Source organism: Prinia subflava, chromosome 1, assembly GCF_021018805.1.
Source record: "Prinia subflava isolate CZ2003 ecotype Zambia chromosome 1, Cam_Psub_1.2, whole genome shotgun sequence".
Taxonomy (NCBI): domain Eukaryota; kingdom Metazoa; phylum Chordata; class Aves; order Passeriformes; family Cisticolidae; genus Prinia; species Prinia subflava.
This window is the reverse complement of record NC_086247.1, coordinates 111,058,875-111,083,673: the sequence shown is the minus strand read 5'-3', so window position 1 is coordinate 111,083,673 and position 24,799 is coordinate 111,058,875. Positions and strand designations below refer to the sequence as shown.

General features: G+C 40.1%; 2 protein-coding genes across 2 annotated transcripts in view; both read left to right on the top strand.

Moving 5' to 3' along the window:
- LOC134547112 (collagen alpha-4(VI) chain-like) overlaps positions 1-13,798 on the top strand; it is a 26,689-nt gene extending 12,891 nt beyond the window's left edge. Inside the window, exons 12-17 of the mRNA XM_063390729.1 lie at positions 9,321-9,356; positions 9,479-9,541; positions 9,857-9,919; positions 12,131-12,166; positions 13,061-13,097; positions 13,680-13,798. Coding sequence (XP_063246799.1) covers positions 9,321-9,356; positions 9,479-9,541; positions 9,857-9,919; positions 12,131-12,166; positions 13,061-13,097; positions 13,680-13,705 — 261 coding nt within the window. The 3' untranslated portion in view covers positions 13,706-13,798. The remainder of the gene's footprint in view (positions 1-9,320; positions 9,357-9,478; positions 9,542-9,856; positions 9,920-12,130; positions 12,167-13,060; positions 13,098-13,679) is intronic.
- On the top strand, positions 13,710-24,799 carry LOC134555972 (collagen alpha-4(VI) chain-like). The gene is made up of 6 exons (XM_063408094.1): positions 13,710-14,290; positions 16,194-16,284; positions 19,852-20,523; positions 21,360-21,453; positions 21,656-21,924; positions 23,639-24,799. The coding sequence occupies exons 1-6, from the start codon at positions 13,727-13,729 to the stop codon at positions 23,809-23,811; spliced, it is 1,863 nt and encodes a 620-aa protein (XP_063264164.1). The 5' UTR covers positions 13,710-13,726; the 3' UTR covers positions 23,812-24,799.

Genomic DNA, 24,799 nt, shown 5'->3' with positions numbered 1-24,799 from the left:
ATCTCTTCTTACCTTCTTAGCTCTAACAATTTTCTTTGATGGCAGGGTTTCATAGGTTATGTGTTATATGCAAGAGGACAAGGACATATATAAGTAGTGTGAACCCCAATGTTTAAAAAGGTACACTTCACTTCTGATTGGTTTTTGTGAAAGTTTCAGTATTTCTCATGGGTAAACAAAGAACACACTAGAAACTGAAGTAACTGAAAGCAGTTGATGAATTGACTTCTAAAAAGCCAAGAAAATACTACAGTATCATTGTTTAGTCTGGATGATATAAAATTTTCAAACTACATTCAAACACTGAGTTCTGAATCCGAATTCACATGCTGCATGGGAATTCCTCTGCATGTTGTTAGGAGGCATGAATAACTTTTGATAAAACATTTACTTGAGAAATGGAATATTCTTGAAAATTTAGAAAGTGATGGAAATTCTTAAAGTGCTCTTCCTTTAGATGAGCAAGGCATTAATCTAAAATGGTGTCATTTGAGACCAGAGTAGCAGCTACTATTGCTCCGATGAGTTGTAAAGCTGAGAATAATGTTGAAATTGTTTTTGTTTTAAAGACATCAAACACTAAGCAGATCACAAAGTTCTAGGTTCTTATGAAGTCTTTGTTCTCAATGTTGCTTTTTCCCTGAGATTTTTCCTTGGGGTTGCTGGCCCACAAGGTAATAAGGGTCGTCCCAGGGTTGCTGTTCCCTGGGAGTTTCCCCTGGGTTGCTGTTCCCAGAGGTAATACGGTTTTCTGTCTTCTCTTTGCCCTGGGTGTTACACACTGAAGCCAGAGGCAGAGACGACAAACTGAGTCTGCCGGTATCCATTTCCAAGGTTGTTTATTTTTCATTATCTCAGTCTTTTTACAGCTCTACCAGGCCTCCCTGGCAGGGTACCTTATCTTAGTTCTTTCTCAGCTCTGCAAGGCATCTTCAGCAGAGCAGGACACGCGGCAGACTGGGCGGATCAGAGAGCCCCGTACCTTATGTACAGTTCCCTTGACCCAACCACTGTCCGAGACGTATTTTTTATTTACAAAATTTTGCCAATGCCTATTACCTATACTAACATGTCAGTTCTACTCTAAACCAATCTCTAAAACCCAACTCAGCACAAGATGGGGGACGAGAACAAGAACAAGGAAGACAGGGGCCACTCCCCAATTCCTCCATCTTGTCTCTTCAGCCCCATATGCTAAGAATCCTAATTTCTATATTTACATTCTACAACAAACCATCCACTACTTATTTCAAATTCTTAGGATTTGTGATTCTTTCTTCATGTGAGCATTCACTTCCATGGATAGAAGCTCGAATCAGAGTCCTTCTGGGCTCTGTGGGAGGCTGGCTGACCCCCCTGTACAGATCCCAGACCCCCCTGTACAGCCCCCTTATTCTCCAGGGCTGTCAGAGGGATCCTCTGGACTCCAACATCTCCCCCTCCTGTTTGCACCAAAAACACCCTTCTGGCAGCTCCATCCATGGCGCGCCGCATGCACTGAAGCAAACACGGCACATACATCAGAAGAATCACAAGCTTCAATAGGGAATACACACATACTCTCAAAAGTTCCCTCTACCATGATAAAAGGTTAAACACATTGAACATTCCATCCATCCAAGGCTCAGTTCTCATAATAAGTTGGTTCACAGCCTTTTTCCAATTGTCTTATGTTCTCATAATATCTTTTCAAACTTATCTACTCGTGTCACAGCATCAGCAATAAATAATCAATTGCTGTTCTGTTTTCGTCTTACACTGTCAATATCAGTTAACAAATCATTCAGTGTAAGAGAAATGGCATGGGCATACTTGTTCTAACAACAGCCCCTTTGATCCAATAGTATTAAAATCATCCCTGATACTGTCTGCATTGCCGTCACAACTTGGATCATATTGTTCAACAGATCTTTCCTCTCTTGCTCTTTTATCAATGTCATGCTGGGTGTTAACAAAAAACATCTCTTGTTGCTGCATGGACCATCCTTGACATCTGCAGGGAGTACAGACCGAATCCTATCTTCACAAATGAAAAAGATTCATTTCGGGAATAACATTGAAACCTGGTTTGCTAGTTTATCTGACATCTCAGTGTAGTTACACCAAGGTGATGCACTTTTACAAATCATATGATTTGGAGTGACTTCTACGATATTATCTTTTTTGTGTCACTCCAGGAAGGACCAAATCTTTTGCAAAAATTCTCTTCTGCTGAGCCAAAAGTTTTCATTCCCGAGGTTCACAAAGAACCATAGAAAAGAATTTCATTTGAACATCCCATTTGTCCACTAGGTTGAAAATGAACTGTGAAATTGCTGGAGGGATGTTCTCTGGGATCGACTATTTGTTCAATCACCTGCCTACTAACAAACTCATAAAGCATGATGAAAAGAATTTCCCTGATCTTAAGTATATCAAATGAAAGATGTTCAACTCTGATGCATTGGCCAGAGTTTCCCAACCATTCTCCCCTGACTGAATCATGGGCAAAACTATCCCACTGCCCAAGACAATCGGTGAGAACACAAGGCACAGGTATAACACTTAATTGAACTGCTTGTTCAAAGGCCTCACTCTCTGTGGGAATCTCTGAAATGCAACACCACTCAAGTCCCAAGAGAAATCCCAAGTCCCAAAATCTTTTGCATTCCGAACGAAGAAATGTCCGCAGTCTTGACAGCCACGTCTGCGTGCCTGCTTTTCCATTTCTGGACCGACGCCTGATGCTGTTGACTTTGGCAGAGATTCTCATGCCTTGCTGATGCTCACTTTCGGCTGCTGTGAAAACACAAGCACAATCCCTGCCCCAAACCTTAAATTTAAATGATTTTCCAATCCATCCTGTCTCTGGATTTCTGCTCAAGACTAAAGGATTCTCTTCACATTTCTCTTCCCGTTCCACTTGCTGCTTGGTGAAGTAGACTCTACAAAAGAACTTATCAAAAGTTTAAAACGTACTATTTTTTTCCTCAACATTCTGCTTAAATTTACACTCAGCATTCCTCCCCTCTCCTTTTGCATCATGAAGGTTATTTCAATTTTTTGGAGATATAAAACATGACATGAGTACTATAAAGCATAACAAAAGACTTCTATAAAGAAATGCTCAACACAAAGGAAAAATTCGGTATACCAATGAAAATGAAAGTGATTATCAAATCATTTGTGCCATCACCTCAGAGACTGCAAACTGCTGAAACACTTTCCTTCAACGGAGAGCCCGATGTTCTTTCCCGGGCAAGACATCAGGTCGCACGTCAAAGTTGATTCAGCTGTTATATTAATAAGATCAAATTGCCAAGTCAAAATAACTTGTATATTATTTTTTGGAGCAGAAATCTCTGGGCTTTGTTGGCAAACAGCATCCGTCCAAGTTAAAATCAGAGTTTGGCCAGAACTCAAACTTCAAGTTGGAGTGATGCTCTTTAGCACATTCTCCAAATAAATCCTCTAACAACAATGAGCATCAAATGCCTAAAATACAACAAACTGTTATAACATTTTTACATAAAAGAGACATTTAAAATTTAAGATTAAAAATTGATCAGATCACTCAGGAACTCATCTTTTCTGGAACTTTTCTTGAAAACGGTTGAATACCAATTGGAACAATTACAGGATCAACAGCTGATGGAAAAATCATCAATGATGCTTCAGGTATCTCTCTTCAAGACCTTCTGAAAAACACTTAAAGGTTTAACAAACTGAAATGCAATGTCTCTGCTCACACAAGAGGTACCAAAACAAGCCTAAAATTTCATTTCAAGCGAATGCATAACACAGTTAAAAGAATCAAATGAAACTTCAAAAGGACATGCTAAAATATTGCATAAAACATACAAAATCGATTACAAAAGAGACAAACTATATACTTAGAATGAAACTTAAGAAAAAATTCTGACTTGCACTTAATAATACAACTACATTTTTCAACAACAGCATTTACAAAATACTTAAATGTTTAAAAAACAAATGGAAAAAATTCAAAATTACAAATGTCTTTTGAAAAATCCTATAAATAAATGACAAAGCATAAAAGCTTAACTGTAATATCAACTTACAAGTACTATCAATTTTTATATATATTTTCATACTATATAATCAATGTATCAATACTTAACATGTTAAACCGCATTTCAAAGCTCTTATACCCTTGTTAATTTAAAATGAAACACAAAAGACTGAAACAATTCACAACCAACAATAAAATCAGGAATCTAACAAATTGTATCTTCTCCTCAAATCTTATTTATCAACGTTCCATCATCATCATTTCAGTTGAAACTGTTTCTTTGTTGAAGAAAAACAAATAACTAAACTTTGCAAATTAAACAAACATGTCTTCTATAAACTGTAAATCACTTTTTAAATCAACCAACACTTGAATTCAACACAAATAAATCTTGATAAAAAATCTACAACTTGCAGTAACCTTATAAAATCCATATATAATAAATCAATAAAATATAAATTAATTACTAATTAAACCTCATGAAACTCAAATACAAACTTAATGTAAACTCATCAGGGCCCAAACCTGAAATAAACTTTAGAATTATATATTTAAAAATATGTAACTTAAACTCAAACCAAACTACACAAGAATTTCAACAACAGTGAAATGTGGAAACATAACTCAAATTAACACACAATGAATAATTCTGGCTAAAAGCTCATTTCCATTTCATTTTCTATTTTTCTTCTTTATGATAGGATGTCCCTTTCTCACATTTTGTCTTTCTCACACAATGACGGATTGCTTCACAACAAAGGGACAAATGATTGTATTTTCTTCTTCTGATCTTTTTTTACAATGTTTACTTGCTGTTCTGTTGAATCACTTGTTGAAGTGCTGTGAGAATTCCTTCATCCCGGACTTGGAGGATCCTTTCAAGCTGGTTTCTTCAGATGCCTGCCTGCACTGATGTGCCGTGCTGAGGTGTGTCCACTTCACTGCATGCCTCTACCGTCTCTGCCTTCACTGTCTCTGCCTTCACCATCTCTGCCTGAGACGATCGACCAGGCATTGCATTGATGATGCATCTGCATTCTGCGTTGGCATTTCCAAACGCAAGGAATTGAAGCAGGTGTAGCTTTGCTATTTCATTGTTTACTTGCCTGTTCATTGTCTTGGTGAAACAACCAGGGAATGACATGAAAGACTCTGAAGGTCCTTGCTGGATTATTATATATGTATATATATATATATGTGTACAAATGTTTTCAGGTGTCTCAATCAATGGAACTTACAAAATTGTTTTTTGTGATGTATTTCTGATGTCTGCTGGCACCTGTTGTGACAAATCCCTGGCTTGGATTTTGGCTCTGTCATGTGATATGTCCCCTGCCACCTGCAACATGGTGAGGGTTGCATTCACTCCTTGCTATTTGTTCTTTAGTTCGTCAAGGGCTTTCCTCCATTTAGCATTCCTTCAAAAACTGTTTGAAGTACAGAAATTTCAAACTATTTTCTCGCATCTCTTTCTTTCAGTCTCTGAGCACCTCGTGATTCAATTGCCCCTATCTCGAGTTTGCATCCTGTAGATCATAAGTAGTTGGTAACACAATACTTTCCATGTCTCACTATATCACAGTTCTTCTCTTTCAATGTTCTCTTCTTGATTTCTTTACAGTCTGTTATAATTCTTTCATTCTGTAAATTTGCAGGAATGTGATTCAGCTGCTGTTACCATGATGCTCTTTCTTCCATTTTGGAGCTTGCTAACATTTCTAACTTTTCTCCTTCTCCTGGATGAGGAGTGGATATTGTGAATCATTTTCCCCCTCCTATATGAGGACTGGGGAATTACTTTCTCTGTACTGCACATTATACCTGTGTAGCACGGTGAAGGGAAATCACGGCTGAACTTGCCGCTGACCCAGCAGGTAGCCTTGATATAAATGTGTAGAAATTGTCTGCAGAGGATTCAGAAAGGGTGTGACTACCTTATGCTGGAAGGGGTAACTGAGGGAAATGCATTGCTAAATTCGGATAAAATTCCAGAGCATAGTCTTTCAACTGAAGAAATAATTGCTTTTTCTTATATAAAAAAAATCTTTTGAAAATAAAGATGATTGTGATTGAGTGGCAAAAGAAGCTTGAGCTACAGTCCAAAAATCATGTGGAGTTTGAACTGACTTGCTGTCACCAACGGTGAATATTTGCTGCTGTTTCTGAGCTAGCATATTTTGAACTTTGTTGTCTTCAGGAGTTAATGGAAGCTTCCTTTGCTACTATTTTTGTTGTTGAAGCTGTGCAATCTGCTTAGAAATTGTTGCAATGCTTCTGTTCCACCATGCATGGTGGTGATGCTGAACCGGCTGGGTTCAGTTTCAGCTTGTCCGGCTGGCCAGGCCGTTCTGACTGAGCTGAGGGATTTGGGCTTGATAAAAAAAAACATTGAGGGGTCCCTGGCACGGCCAATCCGTGCCAATGTTGTGATACAACGGGCATATTTATGAAAAATTCTTTGCCCTGATAACTGCAGCTTTTGCGTGTTGCTGCGTGTTTCTTATAAATCTTAAATGTGATACGTTGCCATCATGCAACATCATCTTCCCCCTCTCCTTTCTGAGGATGGGGACTTACAATTCTTGTGAAGCATGCTTTAAAAAGCTGCACTTTCACAATTTTGTCACTTGCGAAGCACCGGCTGGGTGCTGCCAGCATATTTGCTGTGTAGTTTTAATAATTTCAATGCCTTGGCATTGCTGCATAATTGCTTTTAATTTTGGTTGTGCACCGGGGTTGCTGCGAGAGCTCCCGCTGCCTGAGCACTGCTGCTGTGGGAGGGAATGGGCCGAACGCTGCTTGCAGTTGCTGCAAGGGGGTGGGGCAGGGGGAGGGTGCCTAGAGGGAAATCCCACCCTGGCCCCGCCTTGCCCCTGTCTGCACCGGCATGGGGGCGTGGAACGAAACGCCTCCGGCGTGGCCATGCCCCTCCTCTGCCTGACTTGGCGTGGCAAAGCCCGAAAAGACGCGCTCTGCCTGCTCTCTCCCGCGGTCCGCCCCGCCCTGATCTGCGCTGGCGGCCCTTACAAATGCCGCCGGCGCTCGTGCTTCCTGCATCCCCGCAGCTTGTGCTGGAGTGGTGCCCCCAGTCACTGCTCGATTTTCACCGTCCGCGACATCAGCGTGCGCCCTGCCCGCGTTTCCGCATCCCCGCGCTCGGTGACCGCTGCCTGCGATCTCTGTACTTTTTCCCCTTCGTCTCTCCCTGTTCCGCTGTGTGGGGGGGGAACGGGGGGGGGGCAGTGCTTCGTCCCTCCGTGTTCGATGTTTGGAGGGAGGGAGCTTTGGGGACATGGAGGCGGGGTCTGTGTTGGACTCCCCGCGCCTCCTTCCCGGGGAACGGGGGTCGTGGCTGGGGGGAAGAGGGGACCAGCCTCCTTTTGCTCGCGCGGTGCCATGGGTCTGTTTCCGTCCCTCCACGCGCGCTGCCGCGGCACTGCCCCGTCTCCGCCTCCCTGCTGGGGAGGCAGCAGCTTCTGCCACCTGTCCCGTCTTCCCCCTGCACGGCGGCACCGCCCACCGCCACTTTCGCTCCAGCTCTGAGCTGTGCGAGCAAGCACGGCCACTAAACCTGCCCTGTTTCCAACCCCTCTTCTCGGCTGTTTCCTTCCCAGCGCGGGGCGTCTGCGGGCCGCCCTCCCCCGCGCGTTCTGTTCTCCCCCCGCCCTGGCGGCACGGCTGGCATTCCTTGTGCCCTTTCCCCTCTTTCCCGTGCTGTTTTGCAGTGGGGGATGGGGGAACTGCACCGCACGGCCGCGCGCCGCCCGCCTCAGTGTCCTTCCCGGGGTGCGGGGTAGGGTGCGGAGTGGGGGATGCCCGAGGAGCTGTTAGGGAATGCTTTTGAGCGTCCCCTCCCTTTCTGGGGTTGCGGTCGACATGTGGGCTTACTTGCTCAGAGGGCTGGGAATCTAATTCCCCTTTGCCTCTCTGTTGCCGTGGGAGTTTTAATTCTTCCCCGGAATTTTGTGTAATATCATTTGCAGCAGTGCTCTTGCCAATAATTTGAGAGCTTCTTTATCTCTCCTTATTGCTTTTTGATATAGTTTTTTTGTTCTTTGTTCACCTCTTTCCAAAATTCTGTCTGGAACTTTAGTTCCGATCTGCATTTGGGATCTCGAGGCAAACTGATTATTAGAGAGCTGCTGGCTCTTTGTTAATTAAAGCTGCAAGTTATGCAGCAGTGATGCTTTGCCAAGTTGATAAGATACGTAGCTATTTCTGGAATGCATTCCCCCCGTGTTCTGGGTTTTTGACCGGTCTCACCTAGGTGAAGTCTTTGCTGGCTGTGGAACTTGAACCGGTGTTGTCCCTGCTGTCCTGCAGCTGTAGGGTGACGCTGGCCCTGGGCCCTGGGTCCTCGTCTGTCCGGCTGACGTTTCAAAGTCGGCAACTGCTGAGTCTGTTCTTATCTTCTAAGGGTAGAGTTTTTGTCTTCTTCTGAGGGTCCGTGGCTGTTCGGATAAGTTCGGGCGCCACTTCTCAATGTTGCTTTTTCCCTGAGATTTTTCCTTGGGGTTGCTGGCCCACAAGGTAATAAGGGTCGTCCCAGGGTTGCTGTTCCCTGGGAGTTTCCCCTGGGTTGCTGTTCCCAGAGGTAATACGGTTTTCTGTCTTCTCTTTGCCCTGGGTGTTACACACTGAAGCCAGAGGCAGAGACGACAAACTGAGTCTGCCGGTATCCATTTCCAAGGTTGTTTATTTTTCATTATCTCAGTCTTTTTACAGCTCTGCCAGGCCTCCCTGGCAGGGTACCTTATCTTAGTTCTTTCTCAGCTCTGCAAGGCATCTTCAGCAGAGCAGGACACGCGGCAGACTGGGCGGATCAGAGAGCCCCGTACCTTATGTACAGTTCCCTTGACCCAACCACTGTCCGAGACGTATTTTTTATTTACAAAATTTTGCCAATGCCTATTACCTATACTAACATGTCAGTTCTACTCTAAACCAATCTCTAAAACCCAACTCAGCACAAGATGGGGGACGAGAACAAGAACAAGGAAGACAGGGGCCACTCCCCAATTCCTCCATCTTGTCTCTTCAGCCCCATATGCTAAGAATCCTAATTTCTATATTTACATTCTACAACAAACCATCCACTACTTATTTCAAATTCTTAGGATTTGTGATTCTTTCTTCATGTGAGCATTCACTTCCATGGATAGAAGCTCGAATCAGAGTCCTTCTGGGCTCTGTGGGAGGCTGGCTGACCCCCCTGTACAGATCCCAGACCCCCCTGTACAGCCCCCTTATTCTCCAGGGCTGTCAGAGGGATCCTCTGGACTCCAACATTTGTCCTTTCTTTTCATAGGGAGAATCTGGATTCATGGGATATCCTGGTCCAGAGGTATGACTAAATGAGCATGTTTGCTTTCTTTTTGTCGTTTTACATTATTCTTATTTGGAAGAGGTTACCTGTGTTTCTGTCTGTCTTCTTTCCAATAAATTCTAGATTTCATTTATTTTCAGGGAGAAGAAGGAGATCAGGGCATTCCAGGAGCTGAAGGACCCAAAGGAATTAGGGGTAGAAGAGTAAGAATGATAAATCTGCTAACTCTGTGAGAGTTCTAAAAGTAAAACCCTTACACCCAAAGTTTTTTTATCAAAAGTTTTTAATTTGGTTGCCACTCTGGTCTTTTATAGCCATAATTTGGGCAAGAAGTCTTGAGAAAGTACAGGTCTGAATCTTCACAAGTGTTAGTTGCTAATAATCCTTAGGAGTGGTAGACTATCTTTATGAAAATGCGGGATCCAACTCAAAGTATCATTACAGAGTTTTTTTTCCCTGATGAAATTGGTACCTGTGTATGCAATTATAAAGAATATAACTTGTATTTCTATTTTTAGGGTAATTCTGGCACACCAGGTTCCCTGGGAGATCCAGGTGACCGAGGGCCATCAGGACCTATGGTAATTTTTTTAAAAATAAAATTATTATTTTTAAAAAATCACCCTTAAATTGCTCTTTAAATTACTATTAGATTAATGGAATATCTAATAGTGTTTAACATGGAAAACTGTGCTTAATCAGCCTGGCAGTTGCACAGAGTTATGTCTTGCCTGTGGATGTGTGTGCACAGAAGCACCTCCTGCTGAAAATGGAACTGTGACAATACAATGCTGGCCAGAATTTCTTCCACAGTATTTGGTATTGTCTTTAGGCTGCATGCATATCTAATTAAAAGAAATGGGAATACTGAAATATAGAACTGAATAGATCTGGTAAAAGCCAATGCATTTTTTTTAACTTAAAAAAAAAGTAATTTAAAATCAGACTTGCAGTTATAGGCACTTATTTAAAGCTTAAATTGACCATAACCTGTTAATCCATAATACAAGTAGATGTCTTGAGGTACTTTTCCAGTGTCTGTGTTCTGCATTTTATACCAAAAAATGTTTTATTCCCTATCTAAGCAGGTAAAAGGGTTGTGGATCTCAATAGGATTTAGGACTAACTGTTTAGGTAGTTAGTCCCTGTATGAGTCTGTCCTGTGGCAGTTCTGAAAATCAGCTCCATGGTGACCAGAAACAATCCCTACTGTTAATGATTTTCTTGTTAAACTTTCTTAAGCTTACTCTTTCAGTTTAAATGTGGAACATTATTGGTAACATTATCTTTACCTGTATAACACAGACCACATGATGTGTGCAATTTAGAAAATGTTTTTTGCCCTTCTCAATACTCTGTGTTGGTTAATGAATGTATGTGTCCCAATTTATTCTGTGATGCTGGGCACAAGGATGGTTAAGAGTGCCAGCTGGAGTGCATTGCCCTCTCTGCTGCTTGGCCACTCACAGTATTTACAGATAGATCTTGTGAGTTGATGAGCCACTGCTGTGGGCCTTGCCAGTCCGTGGTCCAAGAAGTCCTCAGAGGTATTTCAAGATCTCCTCTTCAAATGAGAGTAGAGCTTGGGATGTATGGGCTTGGTGGGATTGTTGCTGTAGCAGTGCATCAGTAAAATGAGAAAGTGGGAACCCTGTAAGAAGTGGAAGAGATAGGAATGCAGGAAGAGGTGAAGGTAGTAGGCAGGGCCAGCCACAACAGGCTTGTTTTACCCATCCTTGGTGATTTGATTATCCATATATGTCAAGTCTGCACAGCTCCGTCACCACCACTGAGCTACTGTAAGTAGCCTTCTTTAGGACCCAGGCAATTCACAATTAACTCTTGCTAAACAGTACCAAAGAAGAAAATGGACCTGCTGGGAAACATAAGAAGAAAAAAAGCATGGAATGGCAGTGATGGTGCTATAGCAGCAAGACAGCAGAGGAGGTGAGGAAGGTATCTGAAGCTCAGCCAGATAGAGGAATGGAAGGTTAATTCAAAGGGGAAAGAACAAATATGCAGACAGGGCTGTAATTTTGAGATGTAAGGAAGTATATAATTTTAGTAAACTGTAGTGTTATGGTAGAGGGAGGGTGAGGAAAAGAAGTAGGATGTGAAGTTCAGATTTTTCTGGTGTATCTCACTGGAACTCCCTGAGAGTAAGAGAAAATTTTCTTAGTCTTAGGCATCTGAAATGCACATGTGATGAATATTCAAGTTCCCTTGAAAATTAGTTACTTTCCCTGTATTTCATTCCTGTTACGAAGATTAAACAATACTTTTATTTTGAAAAAAAAGATGCTTGGAGTGCTGTCACATTTCCACAGATGCCAAGGAGAAAGTTGCAGAGTAGGCAAAGGTGTCATGATGTGTGTACAGTCTGCAGGATCCTTCAAGGTAGAACTGTGGGGATTGCACTGTGCAAGAGGAGAGGGAAGACTTGTCACACACCAGGTGTTGGAAAGTGTGTGAAGTGCAAATAACAGAACCATAGCACAGAAACCGCTGTTTTTAAAGGAACCCAAATCTGAATTATATTGCTCCTCAAGGGCAACTGGTATTGAACGTTTAAAAACCACTAAGGAAAATGGACTGAGAAATAAATCTGACAAATAGCCTGCAACTCTGAGCAAGTCCACAGAAATCTGTGCTGGGAACTGCTGTCTCCTGGCAAATTCATAAATGCTTCCTGGGAAACACTGTTTGCCTGCATTTTCTTTGGGCTACAGAGTAATACATGGAAATACATTATCAGGTTCTGATTTTTTGGACCTGTGTTTAACTTGTTTCAGGGTGCCAAGGGACCAGTGGGCACCATGTTAATGGATGTAAGTAATCACCTTACAGCTATCTATACTGCATGGAATTATCTGGTTTCGTTTCTGTTGATAATCACTGACAGCAATGAGCACAATTAGCTATTACAAAATAGTATTTTTTCCATTTGCTTGTCAGAGTGTGCAGTAGGTTCTTCCATTCTGGAAGCAACCAAGGAATGAGAAATATTTATGCATTTGGATTAATACCATGTCCAAATTTTTACAAAGTGTTGGACATTTAATATTATCTGTTTCTTCTCTCCTATCAGTTTACACACCAGCTTATGTTAGGGTTACTTTTTTCCTCTCTTGTAAAGGAAGGCATTTCTTCAGCAAGTTATTTTCACTGGGAATAGAAGTGCAGGATTTCTTCGGAATCCTAATCCCACGTGAAAGGAACACTTCTGAGTAAACACTTCATTAGTCCTTGCATGGGTGACTACCTGCAGGCAGTACTATTGCAGGTGTGTTCTGTGTCCAGAGGGCATCCTCTCCTCTTTCATGGATCTCTCTTTTCCTATGTGTGTCACTATTGGAATGCCCATTGTTTATGGAAGTGCCATTGACTGGTGACATCTTAGATCAGTTTATTACACAAAATAAATAATGGATGGCACTCATTCATAAAGAATGGAATGATTGTTTTAATGCTTCAGAACATCATTAAATGTCAACAGAACATGTCTAAAACAATGTGCCTGGTTTCTGCAGCAAGGGAAGAGAGTCCCTGAATTATCTGTTATAGAAAGGAACTGGACTGTGTGATTCTGGATTTACTGTAATGGAAGTTATTTTAGGAGCTGGGATACAACCTTCAGCTCAAAACAACAGTAAGATTCCCAGTCTGGGGTGGTCTGGGATTTGCCATTAATTCCTTTTTTTTTTTAAATTTTGAACCTGCAGCCTTGTGAACTTGTGAATTTTACCCGAAAAAACTGCCGTGAGTGGAGAACATCTTCTTTTACCTCTGTTTTCACCCATTCACCCTTCCGAAATGGAACAGCCTTCATTGGAAACCCTATAAACTGGTAGTTTGTATCTGGGTTCAGTTTGACTGCTAGTTGTTAACTGTGAGGGGGTTTCAACAGGTGTATGAAGCAGACTTATGCTTTTTGCTCATTTTTCCTATCTGTTTATTGCAAAAATTATAACAAATATCTATTCCTCACTAAAGATAAATGAATCTTTGGCATTGTGCTAACATACTTCGGGGAGTTCTCTGAGAAAGACAGTATTTGCATATCAGCTGTCTCCCAGTTTAGGTATGTTTGTTCTCAGACATGTACGCTCAGCAGAACCCAGGACAAGTTTTAAAATTCTTATCCAGTAAAATAGCACTATTTCAATATTTTATTGTAAAAGAGGTTTCAATATTTTATTGTAAAAGTGGTCTTGCATTGACAGACTCTGCCAGTTGCCTGAATTTTGAGCCAGGCTCTTCATTGAAAGCAAGTGACTATATCACTATTTTAATGCATATGAGTTCAAACTAATTTAATTGCTCTCCCTCTCTTCCTTCTAGCGTGCTCATCAGGTAAGCCCATCTGATCTCTGCACATCCATTCTTTGATGGACTTGAAGAAAAAACTAACAATGTTTGAGTTGTGGAGAGGTTCTCACACAACTTTTCTCCTTCAATATACAGACACATGCCCAGCTTATCCAACTGAAGTGGTTTTTGCCTTGGATATGTCTGATGATGTTACACCAGCTGCATTTGAAAGAATGAGAAACATTGTTATGTCATTGCTGAAGACCATTAAGATCAGTGAAAGCAATTGCCCAACTGGCGCTCGTGTCTCTGTTGTTTCTTTCAATACCAACATGCACTACCTCATCCGATTCTCTGAATTCCAAAAAACCAACTTTCTGCTACAAGCAGTCCAGAGAATCCCACTAGAGATATCCAGTGGAAAACGAAATATTGGGGCGGCTATGAGATTTGTTGCAAGAAATGTCTTCAAACGTGTCCGTCAGGGCATCCTCACAAGAAAAGTTGCCCTATTTTTTGCCAATGGTCCATCGCAGGATGATGTTGCCATCAGCACAGCTGTGCTTGAGTTGAGTGCCTTGGACATCACTCCAGTGGTTATTGCCTTCAGTGAAGTGCCAAATGTCAGACGTGCCTTCTCTGTAAGTAGACAGCCTATTGAAAACTCAGTCACTCACCCACTTTCTGAGTATCTGCTAGGATTTGAGGGAATCCTGTTCTCAAGCCTAAGTTCTACAGAAACTGTCCAGTCCCTTATTAGAAGGGCCTACATTAAAGGTTACTATTTTAACAAAGATTCACTTGACCGTATTGATCACTATCTGACCTTTTTCTGAACATGAATTATTAATCACTTGTGCTTTTAGGGCAAATCAGAGAATTTCCATAATGTTGTGTTAATTTCACTTATTTACCTATGTTATTACACTTCTGAAGTTGTGATGTAGTAACTATTTAACGAGCAAACTCTGGCCCTAGTTTCTAGAAAAATTAGTAGTAGGCTTCAAGCATTCTAACTTTTTCAAAAGAAAATTAAATTAGCAAAGCCCCTTTTTATATCTTTACTGCCATTTGTACATGAGAAAATGATGAATTTTTGTTTTAAAATATGACTTCATCTAAAAGATAGTAAACAAAAGTAAACAGTCCATTTTATAAGGTACAAAAGGAAAGCAATTCTATATTTATTTAAGGTTTCATAATATAGATTATATGTTCTCTGTCTTTTCAGTTTGTTTTAATATCATCTGTGCTCAGTTTTAACTATTTCAAATTAATTTTTTTTCCAGCTGCTGTTTCCTCAAAATTGTCTTTATAAAAGGAAATATGTTCACTTGTACATCATAAAAAGTGCAAAATTTGGAGTCTGAGTTCTGGTCTAGCAACATCTGTATCAGTCATCTAGCAACATCTTTATTATTTATACTATATTTATTCTCAAGCAGCTTCATAATAATTAGTTGATTCATGTATTTTTCTGGCTGAATGATAATTTACCAGAATAACAAATCTCTGCTGACATACGAGAAGGAAACTTATTGTTTATTGCCAGGGTTGTTCCATGGGATAAACAGGAAGAAGAATCAGTATTTTCTTTAGTATAAGCAGATTACAAATTTGTAAGCATGTGATGACATCTGGTGACTTTACATGAATCGGTTTTCAGAGTAGAAAAGTTTAGAGGAGCTGCTTAGCAGGAGGAAAGGCAAAAAATTCACCCAGCATTCCCTTAAGTTTACAAAGATGGCAAGGCAACCAACCTCACCACCACCCCAAAGTAAATGCAACTCCCCTTTTCCTTTCGGATGGACTTCTGCCCTTGCAGTCGAGAGATGGTGTAATCTTTATGATCCTACAAATCTGTAGCCACAGATGCTTACTGGATCTACTTTGCTTTAGGAGCTTTAGTTTAGAGACACACACACTATCATTTCCAATTCTAATTCCTTTGAAGAGTTCTGTCTGTAACATTCTTTACAGATATTAATCAGAAATTAATTGTGTGGTGTATAACACACAAAGCCAAAGTTTAATGCAAAGAAGTAATTATTTCTTTGCTTACCGTTATAGCTTATTTATATATGTTTATTTCCTGTAATACTGTGATATTTTAGAGGCATTTTTATTTATCTTAGTCCACAAGGAAATGCTTTTCCATTGGATCACATCTGGGTGGGGTTGGGTGGTGGTCAATGAAGTTGTAGAATCTTGGAGCATCTTCAGAGTTCCTCAAGCATTTCTGTGGTCAAATCTTCCACTGTGAAAGATTGTCTTTCTTCTGATGATCTCAGGAAAAACATAGGTTTCTCTCGTGCTAAAACTTTCTAATCCTAGGATTTTCTCTCCCAAGAAATTATCTTCACTCTTTGTCACAGAAAAAGCTGAGATATCCTTCTCTTTTCTCTGTAGAAAAATTGCATCCTATTAAGAAAAGAAAAAAGTGATAATCCTTCCCTGGCAGAAAAAAAAAAAGAAAACAGGGAAGGTCTTTGTATATTTTGCCTGTCTTCTTAATGTTGCTTTTGTGTCTGCTTTAAAACACAGATTGATGACACGAGAAGATTTCAATTATTTGTTTGGGAAAGCCAACAAGATGAAAATTTGGAGGGCATCACATATTGTACACTTTGCTTTGGTAAGACATCTAAAAATCGCATCTGTTGTATTGTATTGGTCTATTTACCATGTCAATTACAAGTTCTATAGCTTTTTTTTTTTTTTTTTTTTTTTTTTTTTTTTTTTTTTTTTCAATATGTTGGTGGAAATTTTTATGGTACACCTTAAACAGATCTGTGCTTAAATAAAAAAGAGAAATATTAATGAACAATGCACTAGTCAGAATCCTACTGCCGTAAATGGTTCTATAAGGAGTTTGCAGAGAGATGTTAAGAACTGTGTAGTTGGTTGCATGGAACAACTCAGCCCAGTTCTGCAGCCCATAGGGATATCTGTGTGTTCCCATTCTGGGATGGCTGCAAGACAGTGCTGTGGGTGTTCCTTATCATCTCCAAGAGAACCTTCAGTCCTTTACAGGAGTGGAAAGTTTACTCCTTTTTCTGTCTCTGACATTCCTAGCTAGTTGAACCCTTCTGCAACTGGGCTTTCTTGCCCTCTGTGACAGATCATTTTGTAGTTGCAGAATACCACTGCTGAGGGGTTACAATTTTAACTTCCTCTTCAGTGGATAGTAGAATTAGAATATCAAAATCACAAAGCTGTTTAATTAATTTCTGTCTCAGCCATGTGAAATGTATTACTTTGTTTAGCATTTCCTTTTTAACAGAAATGCACTTAAAATAGCAATATGACTTGGGGAAACTAGGCTCATTTGTTGTAAATTCTAGGCTGTGAGAGGGGGAGAAGCTACTAAATGATAATATGTTAAATGTTGAACAATGATCTGAGATGAAAAAATAGAATTTGATTCTGTATCATTTCTGTATCCTTTATAGTATTTAGATTTCAACAGAAGAAAATTTCTCCAGGGAATGTTAGCTATGAGATTTTACCCTATGAATGTTTTTCTGCTCTCATGTATGAATAATTTCCCATGGTATCGCAAAACCTTCTTCAGCAAGACTCATCTGTTGTTCCTTACTAGAACAAAAAGATTTCAAGCTCCTGTTACAAGTGGAAGTAGGGGTTTAGATAAGTCCTTGCCTTTTGCCCAGTCCTCTGGCAGCAGGCAGTAGCTTTACTAAGGTGGCCAGCACCCCAAAACCCGCTCTCATTCACAAGCTCTTTAATAGTGGTTGATTTGGTTTATTATAGAATGAATTATTTATTTAACAGACAGAAAAGTAACATACATAAGACTTTAATACTACATAGGAGTAAGTACAAAAAGAGGAACAACTACTAGATATATACAGCGTGAGGTTAAAGGTACCTATTAACGTTAAAGCTAGCAAAGAAGTAATATAACTTAAGATTCAATGTATCTTACCTTCCAAGTGTTGCTAGGGGACCCACATATTGTGGTTCTTTCCCTCAATCCCCAAGGAAGTAACAATGGAACCTTTGTCCAGGCTCTGGGTAGAGGTCCCCCACACTTTCAGGGCATGTGTGTAGAAGGCTTCTGCCTCTGTGATAACTCATGTGTCTTTTATGGTTTGTAAAACAGTGTCTCAGTCAAGAATATTTCCTTTATCTCTTTCCACATCTGCTCTCCAGACTAAGATGTTGATTCTTAGCTGAGGCCTGAGCCCTTTTGGTGCCAGAGAAAACCCTTTGCTGGGTCTTTCAGCCCTCAGGTTATCTCTTTACCACTGACTATCAGTGGTAGAGAGGACGGAGGGGTAGACATCCTGCCACAGCTTCCAAATTGATTAGGTTTTGTGGGGGGGTTGTTTGTTTGGGTTTTGTTTTTTTGGTTGGTTGTTTTTGGGGTTTTTGTTTTGTTTTGTTTTTATTGATTGGTTGGTTTTTTAAAATCAAAGTTTAGGAAAAATAAAAAAAGATTTTGTTGTGGGTTCACCCTGTTTGGATGCCAGACACCCATCAAAGCCTCTTTATCACTCCCCTTCACAGCTGGGCAGGGGATAGAAAATACAAAGAAAGGTTGATGAGTTGAGATAAGGACAGAGAGAGATCACTCATCAAATACTGCCCCAGGCAAAACAAACTCGAATTAGAAATATTAATTGAATATATTACTAAAAAATCAGCACAGGATAACAAAAAGTAAAATTATGTCGCGGTGTGTGACTCTCTCCAGTCCCAGGGCACACAGCGGCCAGGGGTGCGACACCTTCCCCCCTGGGGAGCTCTCACCCCCCCACCTAGGGACTCCGATGTTCTCGGCAGTGTCTATTTCAGAAGCAGAGATGGAGTGGAGGCGAGACGGGTCTTGGGGTAAACTAAGGAGATTTATTACAGGTATAACTGAAGCATAACAACTAAAAGCTGGACCCCAAAGATGGGGAGCACATGTCCCGCCGTGGGTTTTATAGATGGGGCGATACAAAGCAAACAACCAATGAGAATGCACTCAGGGAGGAGTCTAGGGCAGGGAATACAGAACTAGATCCAATGGGAATAGCAGAAGCAATGTAATGATATGAAACAGCAAATGATATATCGAGAGAGGGAAGATTGGCAAGGAAGGTTCTAGAAACAGAGGCAGGGACACAGAGAAACGACACATAATGGCATGTATAATTTAAATCATAACACACAAATGAAATATAAAGCTAGCTTGAAAACTTAAAGCAGAAAATCCACATCACAACAAAATTAGACCTTAAAAGCACTTTCCCCCCACCCCTCCCTCCTTCTCAGACTTACCATCTCCCTACCAGTGGCACACAGAGATGGGGAATGAGGGTTATGGTCAGTTCATCACATGCTATTTCTGCCACTGCTCAGGGAGAGCATGGGGTCCCTCCCATGGGAGATAGTTCTTCATGAACTTCTCCGATGTAGTCCATGCCATGAGTAACAGTTCTCTGCAAACTGGTGCAATATGAGTTCATCCCATGGGCAACAGTCCTCTCCAAACTGCTGCAGCATGGGCCACTCTTCCATGGAGTGCAGTCCTTCAGGCACAGGATCACAAGTCTTGCCAGAAAACCTGCTCTAGCCTGGGCTCCTCTCTCCATGGGTCAGCAGGTCCCTGCCAGGAGCCTACTCCAGCATGGGCCTCCCACACCTTCACAGCCTCCTCTCAGGCATCCACCTGCTGTAGCGTGGGGTTCATCCACAAGCTCTAATTGGATCTCTGCATTCCCATGGATCTCCGTGGGCTGCAGGGGCACAGCTGCCTCACCATAGTCTTTACCATGGGCTACAGGGAAATCTCTGCTCCAGGACTTGGAGAACCTCCTCCCCTCCTTCTCCACTAACCTTAGTTTCTACATAGTTGTTTCTCTCACATATTTTCACTCTGCTTTTCTCTGGCCACAATTAAATCTGCACAATAACTTTTTTCTCTTCTTAAATATGTTATCACAGAGGCATGCCCACCATTTCTAATTGGCTTGGCCAGTGGCATGTCTCTCTTGGAGCTAGCTGGCATTGGCTCTGCTGGATGTGGATGAAGCTTCCATTAGATTTTACAGAAGCTACCCCTGTAGAGCCCTGCACTACCAAAACCTGGCCATACAAACTAATACAGATCTACAGGACTGTGTGAAATTTTTAAAAATCATTGCTTTTGTTGTATTGTTAAATAGTTCAGTGCCTATTGGCTTTTCCTCTCTAGATAAATGCAATCCAAGAACCAACTGTGAGGTGCCTTTTTCTCCCCTGGTTCAGATGGATATGGATATAACTTACATCATGGAGAGCTCTCGCAGCATTAGCAGTGAAGAGTTTCAGAGAGCCAAAGACTTTGTGAGCAACATGTTGGATCAGTTTGTCGTTTCCTCACAGCCAAATGAATCATACGGAGGCATCAGAGTGGCACTGGTGCAGCAAGCTCCCAGGGGCTTCCTGCCTGGCAGAAACCAGACACCTGTGGCCTTGGAGTTTGACCTAGTCACATACAGCAATAAAGATTTGATGAAGAAACACATCCAAGATTCTGTTCACCAGCTGGAGGGGCCATCAGCCATTGCTTCTGCTCTACAGTGGACAGTCGAGAATGTGTTCTTTAAAGCCCCCAGACAAAGGAAACACAGGGTCATATTTACAATAGTCGGAAGCAAAACAAGCACATGGGACAGAGAAAGGCTGAGAGAGATTTCACTCGGAGCCAAGTGCCAAGGATTCACCTTGTTCACTCTTGCACTTGGCAGCGATGTGAGTGACTATCAGCTGATGGAGCTGTCAAGCTCCCCCACAGACCAACACTCACTGACACTGGGCAGGGTTTCCACACCAGAGATGGCATATGCTCAGAGGTTTAGCCGGGCATTCCTGAATCTTCTACAACGTAAGTATCATACAGAGGCATTTGCTTCAGTTATGGAAAGAAAGACAAATGCTGTGTAGAAAAAGGTAGACAGAGTATATGTCCTATCATTCAGTTCCTGGTCATAACTGCTGCTAATCTTTCATAATTAGTTTACCTCAGATGCTGGACATTAATAAAAGTGCCAGTAATGACAGAACAGCATTCTATTCTGGTCTTAAGTAGTCTTTTTCCCTTAAGTTTTTGTTTAATGTGTGGCTTTGTGTACTCCACTTCCATTAAAGACAGACCATTCTTCAGCTAAGAGAACACAGTCATATTCCTGATTTAGGCACACATTTCTCCTCAGACCATTGGCAAGTCCAGATCTACTGAGTTGTTTATGTGTATTTAGACTTTGGAACAGGTACAAGATAAATATTTTGCACATTTGACCTTAACCTCTCTATAGAGCAGAGTGAGGACTTACTTTTCAAGATGCATTCATGCAGATTAGCAGGTCTTAGATGCTTTGATGTGGAAACAAGAGAGTATCAAAAAGGAAATTGCCACTTATTTAAAATCCTTATCAGAAGCATATGCTTGGAGATGTCAAAGTTTCTATAGAAGGATAAGCAGTCTATTAAAGAGCAGGACAAAAGTATGAAAGATTGGTTCAGGAGGTGTTCTCATTTATCTCATCTCTATAATAATTTTCATTTTTCTGGGCACAGTGTTGACCACTCTGGATATAGTGTCTTACTTATTGAAAGATGCAAACTCTAGTTCACAAAAACAGCCATGTAGTGGTTTTTATTAACCATACTGGGGTTTTGAGGACTTCAAAACTCATCCCTGCTACCTGTGCTTTCTCACAGAAAAAACGAACAGTTATCCTTCTCCTGAACTTCAAGAAGAGTGTGAAAACTTGGATCGCGGAGACATACAACAGGAAGCATCCATGACTGAAAGGTTGGAAATTGCATATTTAACTTTTTGAGTGCATACATCTGAATGTAAGATTTATCCCTTTGGGTTAGGTGTACATTCAAAGTATTTATAACAGAAGTGGGATTGGGGTCAAAGGTTTTTTCATGTTTTTCAGAAGGAATGAGCCAGATGTATTTTCTAAGGTCATATTAGTGCTTAAATATTTTTCCCCTCTCCTTGGAAGGATACCTTTTCCTGGAATGGCTGAAAGTGGTTCCCATCAAATTTTAGAAGACATTGAAAAAAATGAAAGTAGAGTCATGAAGAGTAGGAAAGAGAACACCAAAGAACCTGTATATACAACGCCAGAAATGAGAGATGATTATGAGGAGAATGAATATTTCACAGAGGAAAATGGTAAAAGAGAAAAGCTTCAAGAGTGTGGAAAAGCTCAGAAGAACAAGAAAAACTTAGAGACAACAGTAGAAACTAGAGGTGCCTGTAATGATTATGGTATGACTCTAGAATATGAAAATCTTTTTTAATTCAGTAAAAAGACTAAACTATGAAGGATTTGAGTGAATATTTTTACAAGATGAAGAATTTCCAATTGCATTTTTCCAAAGCTTTTAGTCACCATATGTTAATATTCAGTCCAAATCTATATAGTAAAGACAGAACTAAAGGTGTCATTATAACTTCTGTTTTGATTTATAACTTTTTGTAATAATATGATATAAAATAATCGACCATTTTAAAATTTCCATGTTGCACTGTAATTAGTGAGTTACTCCTGCTGCTAATTTAGCTCAGCATGGACGAACTAAATATATCTCTGCTACAGTCTGTTCCTGTAGGAGGAACAGGATCCATCAGCAGAGGTATCAAAATATATATTCTTCAGGTCTTTAACTGTGCTTCCTAATTACACATTTTTCATTGCAGATTTGCCATTAAATATAGGTATGGAAAGCTGATTATGAGATTATTTGTCACCAATGTTCTTGTAACACTATTGAGTGTTTTTATTGTTTAAACTACAATTAGAGAGAATTTATATGAAAATAAATGAAAAGGTATCTGCATCTTTTGGGTGTGGTAGGTCATTTCTACAGGTGTTATCCCTTTGTTTTTCATCCTTCTCCATTCAAGAATGGTTCTGGAAATATCTGGTAGCCTCATTCAGCATGGCATAGGATCAGTAACAGGAAGATATGTTACTGTTTATACTTTACAAATAAAATAAAATAAAATAAAATAAAATAAAATAAAATAAAATAAAATAAAATAAAATAAAATAAAATAAAATAATACAATTTCCTTTGAGGAAGAAGAGTCACTTAAGTGAGAAATTACCGAAGTCACTTATGAGACATATATGAACTGCCTTCCCCAATCCTGTGTAATAAGTGATCCAACAGTTTACTTCTAAAGATATGCAGCTCAGTCCCAGAATTTGCCTTTTGAGACATGTACTTTGTGCTCATCTCTTGAGATTTTTGCTTTTCAGTTTATTAGGAGAAGGTTATGCAATTTTAAATCTTTAATTTTATTGTTATATGTCTTTATTTCTCAGTTCTTCTCTTTAATGTTGTATTGACACCAAAGTCTAGAGCTGCCTTTCTGTCTTCCTTTGAGTAACTCTGAATTTACATGGCTGAAAGATGATTAGAATCTGTTCTTACTGAATACCAGATTGCTACTAAGTGTGCTTCTCTCAGCTACTTTGCAAATTTATGCAATTTAAATCTATAATACTTTTGGATTTGGCTAAGACACTAGCATGGATAGTTGAACAACCTATGTATACTAATTTATGAAATTTTATTGGTGGATACCAGTATAAGAAGTTGGAATCATGAAGAGGGGAATTATTAAAAAGTTTATTCTCCTAGTCCCTGTGGACCAGGTATGGTTATTTTACAGTCATTTTATTAAAAATTTATGCTAGCAAACTAAAAACCTTTTAGCAGTCATTCTCTTTAAGGCAATGAAAGCCTAATTGTTTCAGGCATTCTTTCTGGGTAAAGCAATCATAAAAAGAGTGTCTTCACACTGGCACTGTGGAGTTATAGATGAATACCTAGTGAACCTCTGTAAGACCTTGAACACTGGCTACTCCTTTTGTCTGACAGTTCGCACTGAACGTTATTTTTCCCTGCGTTTACGATGCTGAGAAGGGTGGATTTTTCTTTCATTAAATCTGTCTCTTATTTCCCTTTTCCAGATGCATGTGACCTTGTTCAAGATAGTGGAGAATGTCAGAATTACATTTTGAAGTGGTACTACGACAAAGAGCAGAAAATATGTGGTCAGTTCTGGTATGGGGGCTGTGGAGGCAATAAAAATAGATTTGAAACACAAGAAGAATGTGGATTCTTGTGTATAAAGTCTTCCTAGTGCAGAGACACTTAAATTGCTTTAATTCTTCAATTAGACTGTCAGATTGATGTAGAGAAAGCATTCAAAGAGGAAGCTGTACCTACCACTCGACTCCCATATTTTAGTTGAAAGAAATACTTGATTATAAAGTTATTATCTGGTAATGTAATTGTGAGGATAGAATTTAGACTATTTCTCCATCGATCTAACATGTTGAGTATTGAGAAACTCTTGTTAGCCAATGGTGCATTGTTTAAAAGGCATGAAAGTATTGAAACTTGATTTTCTCCCATAAATACAAAAATGTGCACTTTCTGAATGTACTGCATAAAACAAAGCAGTGCCTCAGAAATTTACATGAAAAAATATCAGATGCAAGACACTGACATAAAAATTATTTTGTTTTTGCTTACATTTATCCTGCTTATAGAAAATACCAGAAAACATTTAGATCTCAAATGACAGAATTCCTAGAACTTAATTCACTTGAAGGATTTAAAAGGTTCATTACCATAGCATCATTCTTGGCTTCTTCTTCTTCTTTTTTTTCTGAATAATCCAACATGTGAATAAAATCAATCATTCTCAAATATTTTATTTCTGCTGTTAGTTTTTGAAACCGGTATAAGCATATTCTCATGGTGTGGCTTCCCACTGGTAAATAAGCATTGGTCCTCTTTCCTTGTTACTAGATGTTAGACAAATGCTTTAATTCTAGAATATTAGATTTTCATGGTTGTTCTTGAGTGAAAGAAAAAATCCTGAAGACATCTGATTGAAGAGAGTAAATTCAGTGCCCTGAAGAAGGATAGGACTTAGCTCAACTTTCATACTCTGATGACTTACCCAAATTCTATTGTTGCCCATTTTATGGCTGTGCATTTAACTGTCACCATAGGCCATTCTGCTGAGGTGGCTGTACCTATCTAGCATTTTGTTCTTCTCTGGATTCACTTACAAGATACAACAATAGATCTAGCAGATTCTTTCCGTATGCTCCCTTGAT